Genomic DNA, 17,172 nt, shown 5'->3' on the forward strand with positions numbered 1-17,172 from the left:
GAGCAGCCCAATGTTCAAATTGGAATATGATGACTTCACCTTTACAATTTTAATCTGGTGTGTTTCACGGAGGTATTTAATAGAAATATGCATGTGATGAGCAAAGTATTCTACAGATTATTCTTTTGGGTTTTGCAATGTTAAACCTTTGGCTAAATACACTCACTGCTCTGTGGTATGTGCACTACGAGTGCCCTTTTGAGGGTGTTGAGAGTGTGGCGCTGCCTGACCTGTTTTTTTCATCACCACTAATCTTAACTCTAATTTCCGGCATCAGCAGCCCTTACCTTCATCTTTTGAGGGTGTTGCCAGTCCTGATCAAATTGCCCACACTGACCGTTCTCAAGGTATATATCCGCTTGGTAGACTGTCCTTAAGGAGTTATTGCAAATCCTGGGCCTGGTAAGATGGACAATAGGTGCCCTTTATTCCTGATACATTTGATTTTAGGGGACCCAGAGATTGCACTGAAGTGTTCAGAACAGCTGTTTCCAAGTTTAATTTAGTGTAAACAGTTTATTTGTAAGAACTAAAGACAATTTTCTGTTGGGGTCACTAGATTCACTGGGGAGGGAAGTTTTGAGTAATTGTTTTTCACCTGAGGAATTATTTTCTCGAGTGTTTATCTCTCTGCTTTTAGAGTTTTGAGTGAACTGCTCTGCTAATTCATTTTCCTACAAATACAGATATCTGAGATAAAAGATTTGCAGAAATAACTAGAGTATAATTCTAAATCCTTCCTAATGAAGGGCTAATGCTCAAAACGTCGATTCTCCTGCTCCTCAGATGCTGCCTGACTTGCTGTGTTTTTCCAGTGCCACACTTTTTGGTTCTGATCTCCATCTGTGGTCCTCATTTTCTCCTACAATTCTAAATTCCTTGCTTTAATTAAATTTACTTAAAGCTCGTTGGAATTAGATAAATTTTGAATATATAGTGCTTGAGGGATAAATATTAAGATTTTTGGCATGGTTTATTTGTGGACTGAGAGCAAATTGGTCATTTCTTTTTGGATCAAGGATGCCTGTCTTGCCTCCAAAATGGTCACTGTTCCCACACAAGATTTGTGTATGCAATATAAAGTAAGATTATCGTGCTGTACTAAGTGAATGCAATGATCTTTCATATGAGCTTAAACTCCAGCCCTGTCTTTATTCTCAGGAATTAATGTATAGTTACCAGTCCTTCCAGAATTCTGGGCAGTACCTATCTCAAGTAATGCTTAAAAAAAACCAGAACATATTTTATTTTGCAGACGTGAAAAGACATGTGGGGTATTAGTTTATTGTTGTACTGATTTAAGGCTGGAAGAACTAGTTCATATTTGTCTGACTCAAATCAGAGTTTGGACAACAGACATTCAGGTTGGCTTCAGGTATGTGTTTCTGTGGATAGTGGTGTACTCAGCCACAACAAAAGCTATGTAAACCTGTGTGCTACACAGGATGCATGACATCTCCAGAATTACATTAGCAGGCCTCTGAAACTGAGGCTGGTTATTGTGATTGTTCCAATGAGATATTGGAGCATGCGTGAGTATTCACAATTCCATTTGATGGACAGCAGTGTGTATCAGTTATAAAGCCTTGATAGCCTTGGTAATAAAGCTCAAATCTTATGAATGATCACAAAAACATAAAAATTGTAGTAGTATCTAGATTATTGTCTCCTGCTCTCCCTGCCATTTGTTTCCTGCTATTTTTGCAGCCTGAAACTAGAGTTTCCACATTTATTTGCAAATAACACATTTCAAGTTTTCCTGGTGCCATGTTGGTTCAGTATTTCTTTGTTGATAGTTTTGAAAGTGTTCAGCTTCTCCCTCTGTATTTTTCAGCTTCATTGTCACACCTGGGTCTTGCAGTCTCCTCCTCCATTCAGTTTATAAACTCAATCTCGCTGGCATAGCAACTTCTTGCTGCCTCCTCCGTACCAATCACCTACTTACAAATTCCTCTTCTGCCGTCACTATCTCTTCTTGCAATCCCCCCCTCCTCATCCATCCCCATTCTGACTTACAGCCTCTTTCCCTTCTGTCTGTTGCCATTCCCCTTTGCAGCTTCCACCTCAGCTAGTCTCCTGAATCACATTTTGGCAGTCTCGTTCATTCCCATACCCCATGCATCATTGTTCTTTTCCCCTTCATGCAGTTTTCTTTCACTTTTTTTCTCTCTGTCAGGGATACCACCCTCCCTCCTTCTCTGTTGGGAACCCACCCTCCCTTTGGGGCTGTCCCTCCCCTCCCTGGCTGGGATCGCTCCTTCCCACTCTCCCTCCCTCCCTCCCTCTTAACCTGTTGTGTTGGGGACCCACTTCCCTTTCTGGATCAAAAATTCCATTTTAGGATTTGTCCCCCTATCGGTATGTCCCCACCCTGCTCTCTTTTGAGGTCAGTTTCCTTCCTCCCACATTCTCTCTTTCAGGGTTCACTGCCGGGCTTTCTCTTTGAGGGTCCGTTCCCTCCCCTTTTTTTTTCTTGGGGTCTGGTCTTTCCCTCCCTCCATTTTGGTATTCTACACCGACACACCTGCCCCACGTCTGTTCCATCGCTTCCTCTTTTTCTCTCTCTCTCTCTCACAAAAAGCATGGATAGAATCAGCCTCTGATTTAAAGGAGCAGTGCTTCAGAGCTGACACTTGCAGGCTGACGCTATTTTTCCAAGTGGTTGCTCAGGTGATTGAATTTTCCCATGTGCTTTAGTGACGCTTGGGGTGGGAATTTTGCTGCGCTCCCATATATTGTTTTTCTATGGTACATTTACTGAGATCTTGCTTAGAAAAATAAATTCTATAATTATGGAAAAATAATTAGCATTTATCTATCTTCGAAACAAAACAGTCGCAGGTTTCTGTACAAAGAACTGCCAAATTATTTACTATTTCCCTCAAGCCAGTGCATTTAGTATCCTGCAGACTGTATTCACCAACATTTCATATTGTAATTTCACTGAACCTCTGACTGTCTAGCTCTTCAAGATTAGTTATCACACAATTATGTTCCTTACAGCTGTTTGAGTGAATGTGGTGCAGTTTTTTTTGTTTTTTCTGAACTTGGTAATAATTCTCTAAGGTCTGTTATGATCATGGCCTCAGTTTCTCCGATAACAAACGAGTTGTCCTTGTCCAAACTATGCCTGTGATCAAAGGTGATCTTATCTATCCAGATACATGCTCACGATTTCTTTGGTGGGTTTATTACTTGTCAATTGTGAAAGCACTAATTCAAAGATCTGCTTTGTCAGTTTATGAAATGACCTGTATACTGACCACCTTTTTGAAGCAACAACCAGATGACTGTAGTTTTGTCAGCAATTCTTTTACAATATTTGTTTGAATGACTTTATCTGGTCTCATTACCAACGCAGATTGAGATTAGGCTTTACTTTAAATAAATTTCTCATCATTGAGCATGGTGGCCACTTTCACTCTTCAGCAAATGCTATGACCTCCCAAAGATAATGTTTACTATGCAAAGTGGCAAATGTTTTACACAGGCTGAGGAACTAAGATGATTTTGATCTACCTCCTTCCTAGCATTGTCTGAGCTTGAAACTCTGATAAATCTCTGGGATGATTAGCACTTTCAAGGCACTTTATCAGCTTTGTTACAATAGTTAATTTACTTTAATTGATACTGTTTTGCATTTCAGGAATTATTTAAGTGCTTATCCTTTAGCATAAAGAACTTACTTTTATTGCTCACTATATATAGAGGATTATTTAATAGAAACTCCATTACCATCACAGTAAGTTTACATGAACACTAAGGAGACAGAATGGTAAAACATTCTAAAGCATTTTCAAGAAGCATTATTAACCAAAATTTAACACCATTCCAAAGAATATACTAAAGAGCGAGCTAAATAGTGGGAGTTTGGGAGAGAGTTCTAGAACTTAGGAACCAGAGATGTTGAAGCCCAGCTGTCAATAGTGAATCGATAAAAATCAGAAGCTTTAGAATAGCACAGACACCTTGTGGCTGGAGCAGGTTAGAGAATGGAGGGGTTTGAAAACAAGTTTGAAAACTTGTAAATTGAAACATTATCAAACCAGAAACCAATATGAATGAGCAAGCATTTATATGGTTAGTAAACAAGTTGAAAAATGGGGAACTGAATGTCAGATAAGCTGAAATTTGCAAAACAAAAAAGGCTTCAAGGGAATTTAGACAACTTCAAGGGGTGAGAAAAACAGAATTACAGAATATTACTTAAATGGTCATAGATTGTGATCTCTGGTCTCCCAAACATTTAATATTAAGCATGGTTGTTTTGTTTATTGTTAAATAGCTGAAATAAAAAATGGATGACATGATGCTTTTTATGTTTTAATCTAGGCAGTCCTGGCCTACAAAAATTGATGTGCCCAAGGATATTGAAGACATCACAGCATCACCCATCATCCATCCTGTGTCTATTCCTGTTGTCTGTTCACCAGCTCGCACTGCAGAATCTATTATTAATGGGCACCGAATGAAACCTAATGAGCCAGTAAAGAAAGAGGAGTCATCAATTGTTGGGTCAGCAGGAAAGACTGGCACAAGCAATAGGACATGTCTGTTCAGAGTAGAGGAGGATGAGGAGGACGATGATGATGACAAAAAAGCAGCTCCTCTTCCTACTCAAGTGGTTTTGCGACGTAAGCCTTCTATAACAAACCGGCTTACAACCAGGAAGAGTGCTCCTGTGCTTAATCAGATCTTCGAGGAGGGAGAATCTGATGATGATTTCGACATGGATGAAAACCTACCTCCCAAACTCAGTCGGCTAAAGATGAATATAGCTTCTCCAAGCACTGTACACAAACGGTATCATAAACGGAAAAATCAAGGGCGAGGTTCAAGTTGCAGCAGCTCAGAAACTAGTGATGATGATTCAGAGAGCCGCAGACTTCTAGACAAAGATGGAGGATTCACTTACTCCTGGCATCGCCGTGATAGCGGCGAAGGACCTCCAGGAAGTGGAGGGGATGGAAGTGGACAGGGCAAACCAGGTGATGGTAATGCCAGTCTTGACAAGAGCAGCCCAAGTGATGGTAACAAAGGTGGGGGCAGTCCTTCTAATGACTCCAGTGGGAGCACCAACAACACAGGAACAACTCGCAGCTGTACAAGCCAAGGATATACATCCCAGTCCAAAGCTGCAGAGGATTTGATGGAGAGTCTGAAGCTGATGAGTCTCTGCCTGGGTTCACAATGGCATTGTGGAAATGGTAGCAGGTACATCATTGAACCAACTTCAACGATATGCATTCATGAGAAATCAACCTGGAAAATGTGCATCAGTTCCAGCAATATTATGGAGCGAGCTTCCCCCTCCTGCAACAGGAAGTTCTATTCTAACCAAATGGCTGACCTGCTGAATGAGCTGGAAATGTCAAAAGAGAACAACATGAACTTGAAAAACAATGTTCTACAGCTACCTCTCTGTGAGAAAACTATTTCTGTGAATATTCAGCGAAACCCTAAGGATGGATTGTTATGTTCCTCCAGTCAGACCAGCTGCTGTCAAGTTATTTAAATAGTTTGAGTCTGTTCTAATTGTTGTCCTTGCTTGTTATGGTTTGTGACTGACTTAGCACAGTGAAATATCCTTTTTCAGTCTTGAGCTTTTAAATGGGCTTTGAGAGTTATTTATTGCTGTTTTGAATTTTTGTTCAATATCTTGACAATGCATGGTCTTTGTGCATGCAGCTTGCTACTACTTTAATTTCCCAACAAGAAAAACATGAGCTGGGCAGAATTTTAATATCTGTATAAACTTAGGCGTTTACAATCACCCCATTTGTGTGTTTAATGAAACTAAATGCAATTAAAGTAAATGGAGCACTTTGTAGCTCCCAATACAGCACTTAAGGGAGAATCCAACAAATCTTGTTATTTAAACCATCTGCTCAAAGAATGCCGGTTAAGTGGCATGCTCCATCGCATCTGACAGAAAAGAATCAAAGCAATAACTGAAATGTTGCAGCTCCTGTATAAGTATTTTAATATTCCAAGGCTGATGATCAGCTCTCTACAGAACAGCCACACGAAGAGTCATAACTTGTATGCAGTGAGCTCACATCAGTACAAGTTGTTCTGTGTTGACTCAAACTCAGGATCAGGCAAGCAAGCATGAATTTTAAGGTGCTATAAATGGACAGAGTAAATGGTGGTAGGTAATTCTGCCACTGCTTAAGGCACAACGCTGCCCCTCTAATGGAGAGAGCACTATATTCAGGTTAGCTTGTCTCTTAGTCTGTTTGTTTGCATTTGCTTGTTCTGTCAGCTTGATGGGGTAATCTGTGATGTGACTGGAAATATGAAACTAAGTTGTATTGTTTTTTGCCGGCCAATAAGATGTAATCAGTTGGAAAGACAAGTGTCAGTGTAATTTTTTTTAAAAGAAATGTGAATTACTTGCTGCTTATGTGTTGCAGTGTAAGGTCTGAAATTCTGTCCACGTACTTTCTGTTGAAGGAAATGATCTCTAGGTGTCTACAGATCAACATTTCAAGGCCCCAGTTGAAAATTTATGGTGATCCGTAGGAGGGTCAGTAGTGATTGAATCCAAATAGGAAACTGTTTGTAACTAGAACATTTTGCAAACATTTCACACAATGTTTTCTTTTCGGTTTAGTGTGGAGTTAAAAAATTAGAAAGGGTTTAGTTTTTTTTATCAATCCTTCCCTGAAATGTAGATCTGTGGGCTTTGCAGGGAAAAACGAACTTCCAGTCAGTCGTCTAGTTATGGAAGTATATTCCAAACCAAACACTGCCTTGGAATTGGGGTGGGTTAGTCACTCTCACATATGTATTGGCATTCCAGTTTTTAATAATCTGATTTTAATTGTGGAAACATTTAAATAGTGAAGGAATTCACAGCAGTTGTGTAGTTGCAGCTAAGTTAATGTATTATTGTAAATAGTTTGTACTTTATGATGTATAACCTTGTGATGGCACCTTTTAGAACTCTCCAACCCTGTGTATTTGTACAAGAACTGTAAATATTTGTGTTTACATGGTACTGAGGGTAATAGCAGTGACTATGTACAGCTGTCAGTTGGATTAGATTAATGTGGTGGAAACACCCAATGTTAAACATGTATGTATTCTGGTTAGAGTTGTCCCAATTGATTGTGCATGTGTTATATTTTGTGATGCATCGTTTGGTGCAAAGAACAGAAAGAGTAACCACTACTTATGAATGTTATTGGACCAAATAATGTAACAGTCTAAAAACATGGCATCCCAAGCTCCAACCTGTTCTCAAATTTATATATTCACATCTGAATAAAAAAGTGTGGCTGACTTATTATCAATCAGTGATTCTTTCAAACTAAGCATTGTTACAAATGTGACGAAAGGAACACACTGGTAATCAGGTCCTGCTACTTCCAGCAATCTTACCATTCATATAAATGTGTTGATTCAGACCTAAGGATTGCTGGACAATCATTAGCACAGAAAGCCAGGCCCTTCCAGCAATTAAGGGCCATAAACCCCATTTCTAAACTCAAGATTTTCTTTTTCCTCAAGTCCAATGTCTGACTTTCTGTAGACAACACCATACATTAAGCTGCTGACTTAAATTATATTGAAGATCATTTCTCAATCCAGAAAATGCTCAAACAGCTCCATTTATCATAATTCATAAATGTCAAAATTTGTTCTACTGACTGGCACACATGAGACCATACTTATACCAGTTGATCAAATATTCCTATTGATCTAGAGGTCTACGTCATATTAAAACACAATAATAGAAATGTAATGCTCGGCACATCACTGTTCTACTATATTTACAGCATAAATTACTTAAATAAAATGTACTGGCGGAGAGTCTTCTCATTCGTGCCCTCAACTGACTAATCAGACAGCACAAGATCATGATAGTACAGTAAACGTCTGGTATTTCAGATGTATAATTTTTACCAGTTTAAGTGCTGGTTCACTAGGTGCCAGTTAAACCAAGTTTGCTGTATAACCAAATATACCATTTGACTTCCTGTTTTTGCACTTGAATGCTAGCTTTCAGTGACCAGTGCACAAGGACATTGGAAATAAAGAAATGATGTACAGAGTCTACATTTTGACATTCAAATTTTTACACCCTTTGAAGTTGTCTAAATTGCCTTGAAGCCTTTTTGCAAATTTCAGCTTATCTGAAATTCTGTTCTCTATTTTCCAACTCATTTACTAACCATGTAGATGCTTGCTCATTCATATTGGTTTCCTGATTGATAAGTTTGAAAACTTGTAAATTGAGACATTGTTTTAAAATCCTTCCATGCTTTAGCTTACCCAGCCAAATGATGGCTGTGCTGTTCTAAATTCTGGCCTCTTGAGCAACTAATTTCTATCTGTTCACCATTGTGCTTCCAGCTCTCTGGTTCCTGAAGTTGTGGACCAGACCAGATCAGACTCCTTCAAAATATTTTAAGGTGGCCTAGACGCTAACTTTCCTTTATTTTTAAAGGCAAATGCTGTGTTTCAGATGCAATTTGACTGGTCAAACTACTCTGCGTTAAGCAAAACAATTTATTTGAACTCTAAAGTTAAAATGCAATAAAAGAAGAAATTGGAATAACATTATTGGAAAATGTAACAGTAATAGATACAGTAACTATTACTAATTAACTGTTCCAATATTAGGAACATCCCATAAATACGTCCTTTATCAAAAGGCAAATTCAGAAATCTGATTTTCTTGTATGCAGTGCCCACATTAGGAAGAGGAAACCCTAGCGTCTAGGTGTAACAGAGAAGGGGGGGGAAGAGGGGTGAGTAGCTGCTGCTTCAAAACTGCAGCTTATGTCAAATCTAAAAACTTAAAAAAACCTAGAAATCCTGGTCTGAATGCTGGCCACACCCATCCAGGCTGCTTCTATTGTTCCAAGTGTTTTTTTTAAAAAAACACCCAAGGCCTCACAAGCTGTTTGTGCTACCACAGACTGCTTGGTGCTTCTTGTTCAATCTCTCAAAAGAAATCAAGACAAAATACACCTCTTAAAGCCTCAGGGCTCTGGAGCTCTTTTCATAACTCTCAACTTAATATTGTTCCAAGGAATATATTAAAGCGATAAGTTTTGTTTAATCATTCTGTTGAAAATACTTTGGAACACTACCATTTTAAAGGTGATATAAAAATGCAAGTTGGATGGTACTTTAAGGGCTGATTCCAGACTCTACATTTTTGAAAGATTTGCAGTATGTCAAACACCAATGTAATTATACAACTGGACTGGGAGATGGTAGATGCCATTTCAACTATACATCTCAAATAATTCAGGTTATTGAATAGATGGCACATTATTCATGCATTTCCACAGCTTGGGGTTCTGAATATAAACATTAGTGAGAGTGTGGTTTAGCTTCAGCATAAGGAAAAACAGGATGGTTCTTTAATCTCTTGAGAGGTGTGTCACTATTAAGACCAGCATTTATTGTCTATTTCTAATTCCCCTTTAAAAGGAAATGGTGATCCACCCTGCAGTCCATGTCATGAGCAAACACCACAGTGTTGTAAGGGAGAGCCTGTGAGATACTGACAGAATGGTGGTATAGTTTCAGGTCAGATGGTATACTGCAATGCTATTTATTGATTCTCCTCTTGTTCTTGCTTTGTTGAAGTAAAATGTGCACTTATTATATCAAAAGTAATCAATCCCCTCATCTGAAAAGGGGCACATTTAGATATATTCGCTCAAAGATCCACAGCTACCCCAAGTCCAGCTAAAGCTTGTATGTGGCTGGAAGGGTGGCAATTTGGAACTGGGCTATGCTGTGGAAACTTGGTACTATTGGTAAAATGACATTTCAGGAGCTGATTGGAGTGCCAGTAAATAGCATTGAGTGGGTGTGCAGCACTATAATCCATGCTTTAGATCAGGGTACCTTGATTCGCCAAACTATCAAGCACATGAGATGAACATATGGTACAGGTGTTACCAGTGTTTAAATCAAGGGACCTACTCCTACCCTGTATACTCTAGCAAGGAATGTCTTTCCTCAAATTTGGAGACCAGAACTGCACACAGTACTCCATCTGTGGTCTCACCAGGACCCTGTACAGCTACAGACGAACCTCTGCTACTATACTAAATCCCTCTTGTTATGAAGGCCAGCATGCTATTAGCCTTCTTAACATGGAATAAAGTTCTTGAAAGCACTTGCCTCCATGTTGTTTCCATGTTGTAGCTCCAGTTTGCATCTTGCCATGCAGCCAAAGAGATGTATCAGGTCAGAACACTGTCCACAGTTGTTAATCTAATGCACTCTCCATTTTAATGCTCAAATATTCCTTTCAAAAGCCATTTTGAACACAGTCAGTGGGTGTTTGTAAGAATAAACTTGTTAACCTAAATCTGGGGGCAATGAAAGCAGCCAGAGCGCTCAATGTATTTCAGAAAACTGTATTGTCCTAATTACTTAGAAACAGGCATTTTGCTCAATTGGAGAATGTGTTTATGATTCACATCGGCCTCTTCTCACTTTAATACAAAAGTAAGAATTTGCTTTTAATTTCTAATGCTGGAAATACTTGACAGGTCTGGTAGCATCTGTGGAGGGAGTTGGAAAATAAATGTCGTCAGTCTAACTGTTAAATCAGAACTGATTAAAAACTTAGCAGGGTTTCCGCATGTGAAAAGGTGGTGCTTGGACAGAGGTTGGTAATAAGACATAAGTTGTGGTGTTAAGCCAAAAGGAAGTGATATGGCAATTTTTAAAATAAAAGATCTAGTAGAAGTGCAAACGATACAAATTCAAGATAGGAAATGAGGAAGAAAAAACAAGTTGGTGATGTAAGTTATGATCCAGGATTTTTAAACACTATGTTGAGTCTGGAAGGTTGTAAATTTCCTTATCAAAGTAGGAGTCACTGTTCCTTGAACTTGTGTTCAGTTTCAATGGAACTGTATCAGCTGAATGCATTCCAGGAATTGACCTCGTGAACCTACACTGCACTCCCTCAATAGCCAGAATGTCTTTCCTCAAATTTGGAGACCAGAACTGCACACAGTACTCCATCTGTGGTCTCACCAGGACCACAGCTACAGAAGAACCTCTGCTACAATACTAAATCCCTCTTGTTATGAAGGCCAGCATGCTATTAGCCTTCTTCACATGGAATAAAGTTGTTCTTGAAAGCACTTGCCTGATAAGGTCATAAGATATAGAAGCAGAACCAGGTCATTCAGCCTTTTGAATATCCTCTCCCATTCGATCAGCCCTTTTCCCCATTCTGCCTTCTCTCCATATCCCTTCAAGCAATTAAAGATCTAACTCCTCCTCAAATTTAGTCACTGTCCCAGCATCCATTGCATTTTGGGGTAGCAAATTCCAGACTCCCAACCTTTGGGAGTAGTTTCTCCTCAACTCTGTTGTAAATTTGCTTCCCATTATCCTAAGACTATGAGCTCTCCTCTTAGAATGCCCCACAAAATGAAGCATCCACTCTGCCTCTATTTTATTCACACCTTTTATCATTTTGAATACCTCAATTTATCTCCCCTCATTTTTCTAAAATTCCAGAAAATTATAGGCCTGATCTTTTCAATCTCTCTTTATATGACAAACCCATCCTCTCTGGGATCAATCGAACTAGTGAATCTCCTCTGAAATGCCTCCAATACCACTACATCTTTCCTCAAATAAGGGGACTAAAACTGCAACAACACTTCCTTACCTTTATATTCTACTCCCTTAGCTATAAAAGCCAACATTCAACTAGTAACATCTTGCCATCCAGAAAACAAACCCGTTTATTCTGACTTTCTATCTTCTGTTCATCAGTCAGTTATCTATCCAGGCTGATTGATTAGGAGTAATTTATCACATATGATCCAACATTAGTGTTAATGAATTTTTTTTTCCCCCCACTTAGTGTTTGGGTCTTTGGATGATGAGAAGCGGGTGTTGTACAGAAAAGTATCATAGGAAAATGAAGGTTGTTTGAGGTGCCTTAGGGCTGGACCAGTGTGTTGATGAGGCTGCAGGCTGTTTGGAATGGTGAAAGTAGAGGACTAGTGAGATTTTGTTTTAAATGATGGCAGGTGGAATTGCAATGGTTTTTTTAAATGATGGCAGGTTAGAGAAATGCAAGATAAAGACAAGTGATTCCCTATCCTTGTTCCATCAGGCAGGGGAAGAGGATAGCATGAAATGTGAAAAATAGAATGGACCAGGAAGTCAATTATCCCTAGTGAATGGGAGGAGGAAGATCATCATTGGTCAAGGGAAAGAGAAGACAGAAGTGATGGTATGGAAGCTTGCATTCCCTAACATATCTGATGGGGACAGAAACTAGGAGGAGATCAGAAGAGTCCTTACTGGAAAACAGTTGTCCATGGTTACACCTTAGGGCAAGGAATCTGTTAAATTGCCAGAGTCATCGAAAGAACTATGGATGAAGAGTGTAAAAGATTGAACAAAGGGAGAAGAAATTGAGTTAGAAAGAAGATATACAATCCCTACAGTGTGAAAGCAGGTCATCCAGGCCATCTAGTCCATACTGATTCTCCAAAAAGCATCCCAACTAGACCCACCACCCAACCCAATCACTGTGCCCCTGCATTTCCCACAGCTAATCCATCTAGCCTGCACATCCCAGATACTATGGGCAAGTTAGCACAGTCAATCTGTGCTTGTTGGAGATCAGAGTCAAGAGTGTGGTGCTGGAAAAGCACAGCAGGTCAGGTAGCATTTGAGGAGCAGGAGAATTGACGTTTCAGGCATAGTATGGTCTCTATAATTCCTGATGAAGGGCTTATGCCCGAAATGTCGATTGTCTTGCTCCATGGATGCTATCTGACCTGTGTTTTTCCAGCACCACACTCTCAAGCACAGTCAATCCACCTAACCTACACATCTGTAGACCGGGAGGAAACTGGAGCACCTGGAAGAAATCCACGCAGACAGAGAGAATGTGCAAACTCCACGCAGTCACCCGAGCATGGAATCGAACTAGCACTAAGACAGCAGTGCTAACCACTAAGCCACTGTGCTGCCCTGGCTGAAACAATGGGTGTTCTGTGGTAATCCTGATTGTGCATTTTGGATCAGAGGCAGAGCAGGGGACTAAGAGTTTGGAGACTGTAGAGGGAAGAAATCAGTGACAGCTCTGGAAACAGTGGGGAAATAGTTAGTGGTGGGTCCATGATCCAGTGGGAAATTGGAGGAAAATGTCAGAATTGTCATTTAGTCTTTGCTAGGTAAAAGTCAGCACAGCAGATAGATACAGCATGTCTCATCAAGTTTAATAACAATATCAAAATTGAACCTGAGAGAATTGAGTGCTGCAAGTTCCCACTTTACTACTTCACAGCTTTTCCTTTCTCCACCTCATATGCTGATCCATCTCAGCTTAAAATTACATATACTACGTGCACCAACCTGTCTGTGGTAGTGAGTTGCAAATCTTGGTTACTCTCTGGGTAAAGAAGTTTATCCTGAACTCCATTGTGTATTTATTAGTAACTACCATATTTCTGATCCCTAGTTTTGGACTCTTTCATAAGTAGGGGAAAAAAATTATATAAAACCCATGAACCCGAAGGCTACCACCAGGATAGGATGAAGCTGGTCAATAAAAATGGGTGTAAAGTAAGATAATTATTAATTTACAATGACTTTAATATCAGCAGTTTGATTTAAAAGTCACTTGCTCCAATACACTCTGCTAAATTATAGTGCTAGAAGTTCAAGTAGTGTATTCGTATTTATGATTTATAGTTTTTTTAAAAATAAAATCTCAAATCATTCCATCTTTTACAAATTCAAGATAAAGAGCAGTTGAAATTTTTACCGACTCATGTTCCGAGCATTCACACTGCACGTAGCCAATTACTGGGAAAATTGCTAGCTGTCCGCTTGAAACGTTGGTCATCTGGGATAAATCTCCTTTTGGTTATCCATACATACACACACACACATCCTGATTAATGCTTTATTCTACAGTGAAAATAGGTTTATATATTTTAGATGCATAAACTAAATGGTAACACTTCATGCGAGAATTAGTGAATAAATTTACAAGAGAATTGATTATATTTAGCACCATGCTTTGTAGAGTTTTCACGCAATACATATTTTTCACACCCATTACTTATTGATAATACATTTTGGTGTATAGCTTAAGTTGATTAAGGTCCGTCATATTCACTTTACACTAAATCTTCTTGACTTGGTTTTCTTTTCTCATTTCATCCTTTTGCTGTTCCTTTTTGAGGGACTCATCAGCTTCCTTCATTTGCTGTGGGAACAAACATATGTTTACAAAGCATGTCCAGAAAAAAAGTTTTTGCCACCTTAATAACTAACTACAACATTGTAGTCAATACCAACAATCAAGTGCATCCTTGGAGGGTAATGTATAGTGCAATGGATTGCTACACATTTGTTTCACCTCTTCTTTTAATCCAAATACCATTCAGTTTTAAGGGATGAAAATATTTTCTCTCCATTACTTATTAAGTCTGGGAGTTCTTAATGCAGTTTCCTATGAATAAAGCTCACAGGACAAAACTGTACTTCCTTGTGGGAGTCTTGCTCACACAAGCTGAATGGATGATTGCTATCAGGGATAGAAACATTACACTGACCCAATAAAGGATGTTATGCTAAGGTTGTAGGAACAATGTTTGGACAAAAGGTTAACTTGAAATTAGCTCTGCAGTACATATGCAGACACTCATGATATCGAACACAAGATTCCAATTTCACTGACTGTAATATTGAGGTGGATGTTATTTCAAAGCAGTCTATGTCAAGACGCTTCCAGTTAAGCTCACGTTTAAATATTCTGGACTGAGAATCGAATGAACAGCAGCAGGATGTGGCCATGGACATCAAATCAAGAGTTGAGCAGATTGTGATGTATAATGAATAGAGGCAGGTTGGCAGGATTCTTGCAAAATGGTGGCTCAGTGGTTAGCACTGTTGCCTCACAGCATCAGGGACCCAGGTTCAATTCCAGCCTCAGGCGACTGTGAGGAGCTGGCACATTCTCCCAGTGTCTGTGTGGGTTTCCTCCAAGTGCTCCAGTTTCCTTCCACATGTTAGGTAGATTGGCTATGCTAAATTGCCCACAGTGTTCAGGGATGTGTTAGTTAGGGGTAATAGGGTAGGAGAATGGGCTTGAGTGGGATACTCTTCAGAGGGTCAGTGTGGACTATTTGGGCCGAAGGGCCTGTTTCTGCACTGTAGGGACTCTACGTTAATATCGTGGAACAGGGATAACTATTTAATAAAGGCTGGAGTAACAATCTGAACACTTTGGGAGGTATTCCCACAGCTACTGACAATTTCAATGCATTAAAAAGTCTGTAATCAAAATAATAAAACACTAGTCTCAGTAATTGTGTCCATGTTATTACCAGATTGTTGTAAAAACCCATTCGGCTCATTAACATCCTTTAGGGAACAAAATCTGCCATCCTTATCCAGTCTGGCCTGAATGATAACTCCAGACCCACTGAAATGTGGTTGAGGCTTAACTGTCCTTTGGAATAGCCAAGCCAGCCATTCAGTTAAGGACAAAGCAAACATGCTGGCCTTGATAGTGCTGCCTATATCCAATGAATAAACATTTTTTTTAAAAAACATGCAGCTTTCAAAGAGGAAAGCAAATAAATACTTAAATGGTACGGTGTAAAACAACAATTAAGATCAGCAGATTCTCAAATTTCAGATCTCAGAAGTTTAAAAATGAATGAATAATGAGTGATTTAACAACTTAATATTCAGAGGCAAATATTCACTTTTACTGTTGGATTTAGAATAGATGGTGACAATGTCCAATTTTACACCCTATCCAAAAACTACCGTTGAACTGAGTGTAAGACAAAGTCAATCTGCTAACAGCCAGAGGTAACAGTGAAAATTCAGCCCAGAGTTTACACGCAACCTTTCCAGGTGAAGAAACAGACTGTGTGGTTATTTTAAGCTCCATCCTGTGTGACTGATGTATGTGTTATGTTCGCCTCCGTAGCTTATTAAAAAGCCAGGATCAAAAGCATAGCTGAGATGATGCAAATAAATTGTATCTTCACAGTTTGATAATGTCTTGCTAGTGAAACATCAGTCACTGCCAATCCCCCTGCGAAATGAATATTCAATTTCTCATCACTAACAGAAACAGCAGATATACAATGCTCAGTCACTTAAACTGATCCCCATGGGAATGGTAGAATTACATTTGATACTGTGACCATTTCTCAAATACATCTAAAATAGATTCATCTGCTTTGTTTTGTTAAAATGTTATGGAACAGCTTTCTGCAAATGGTACACATGTTAAAGTGGTTTGTTTGTACATGATCAAATTGGATGGGAAGTTCATGTTCATTTCATAAAAGATTGTTACAGAAATAACTGAGGCAATATGGAGCCTTTTATTCATTGAGCTTTTTGAACAATGTCATAGTATTTCCAATTAACAGCAAGAGACTAGGATCTATTTTAATTTTAATTCACTCCTGTAGGACAAACACAAAAACACCTCATGGTCACACTTTCAATTTAAAAAGAAAGTCCAAAGGGTGGTAACTGTGGTCAGCTATCCAGGGAACACTGGCACAGCCTGGATGCTTATGAAAGTTGTGGAAAAGAGAGAGCAAGATGCACTGCTCGGTGTCTGTGTGGGGTGTGCGTTTATTGAGGCCTTTCCTAAATTAAAAAAAAGTGTAAGTTCTCTGAAAAAAAAACGTAGTCCCAATTACAACATGATGGCCAAACTGACCCTTTCAACTAAATTCCTTGTGTCCCATGTGTATTGAAAGAGACAGAACGAATTTAAAAGGTGTGTTTCTCTATGGGCATGCCCTTTCCTACTTTAAAGGAGGTGGTGATGAGCTTTCATGAACTGTTGAGTTGAGGCAACTTACTTAAGAAATAGTCGCATTGAGTATGGGACTAGAGATATATGGATCTAGGAGGGAAGATTGCCTTTTTCTAAAGGACATAAATTGCATTTAAAGAAAAAGCTTATCCTAATCTAATTTTCTATCAATTTTCAGACCCTGTTTTAAATGCACTAGATACACCATGCACACCAATAACCTTTCTCTCCCAAGGCAATAACTGACTTAGACTGAATGGGGTTTGAGAAAATTCAGGTTAATGAAGCATTATTGTAGTTTCAAAGAAAGAAAATTTGGATAGCAACTGTCAAAATGAAATCACAACTACATAGAC

General features: G+C 39.1%; 2 protein-coding genes across 6 annotated transcripts in view; one reads left to right on the forward strand and one right to left on the reverse strand.

Moving 5' to 3' along the window:
- The window catches only part of snrka (SNF related kinase a), a 37,951-nt gene extending 30,664 nt beyond the window's left edge, over positions 1–7,287 (forward strand). For all 3 annotated transcript variants that reach the window (XM_043688703.1, XM_043688704.1, XM_043688702.1), the window contains one exon: positions 4,333–7,287. In XM_043688703.1, coding sequence (XP_043544638.1) covers positions 4,333–5,515 — 1,183 coding nt within the window. In that variant the 3' untranslated portion in view covers positions 5,516–7,287. The remainder of the gene's footprint in view (positions 1–4,332) is intronic.
- A 6,306-nt stretch (positions 7,288–13,593) lies between these two features.
- ano10a (anoctamin 10a) overlaps positions 13,594–17,172 on the reverse strand; it is a 65,436-nt gene continuing 61,857 nt past the window's right edge. For all 3 annotated transcript variants that reach the window (XM_043688721.1, XM_043688719.1, XM_043688720.1), the window contains one exon: positions 13,594–14,230. In XM_043688721.1, coding sequence (XP_043544656.1) covers positions 14,147–14,230 — 84 coding nt within the window. In that variant the 3' untranslated portion in view covers positions 13,594–14,146. The remainder of the gene's footprint in view (positions 14,231–17,172) is intronic.

This window comes from Chiloscyllium plagiosum, chromosome 4 (genome assembly GCF_004010195.1).
Source record: "Chiloscyllium plagiosum isolate BGI_BamShark_2017 chromosome 4, ASM401019v2, whole genome shotgun sequence".
Lineage (NCBI taxonomy): Eukaryota > Metazoa > Chordata > Chondrichthyes > Orectolobiformes > Hemiscylliidae > Chiloscyllium > Chiloscyllium plagiosum.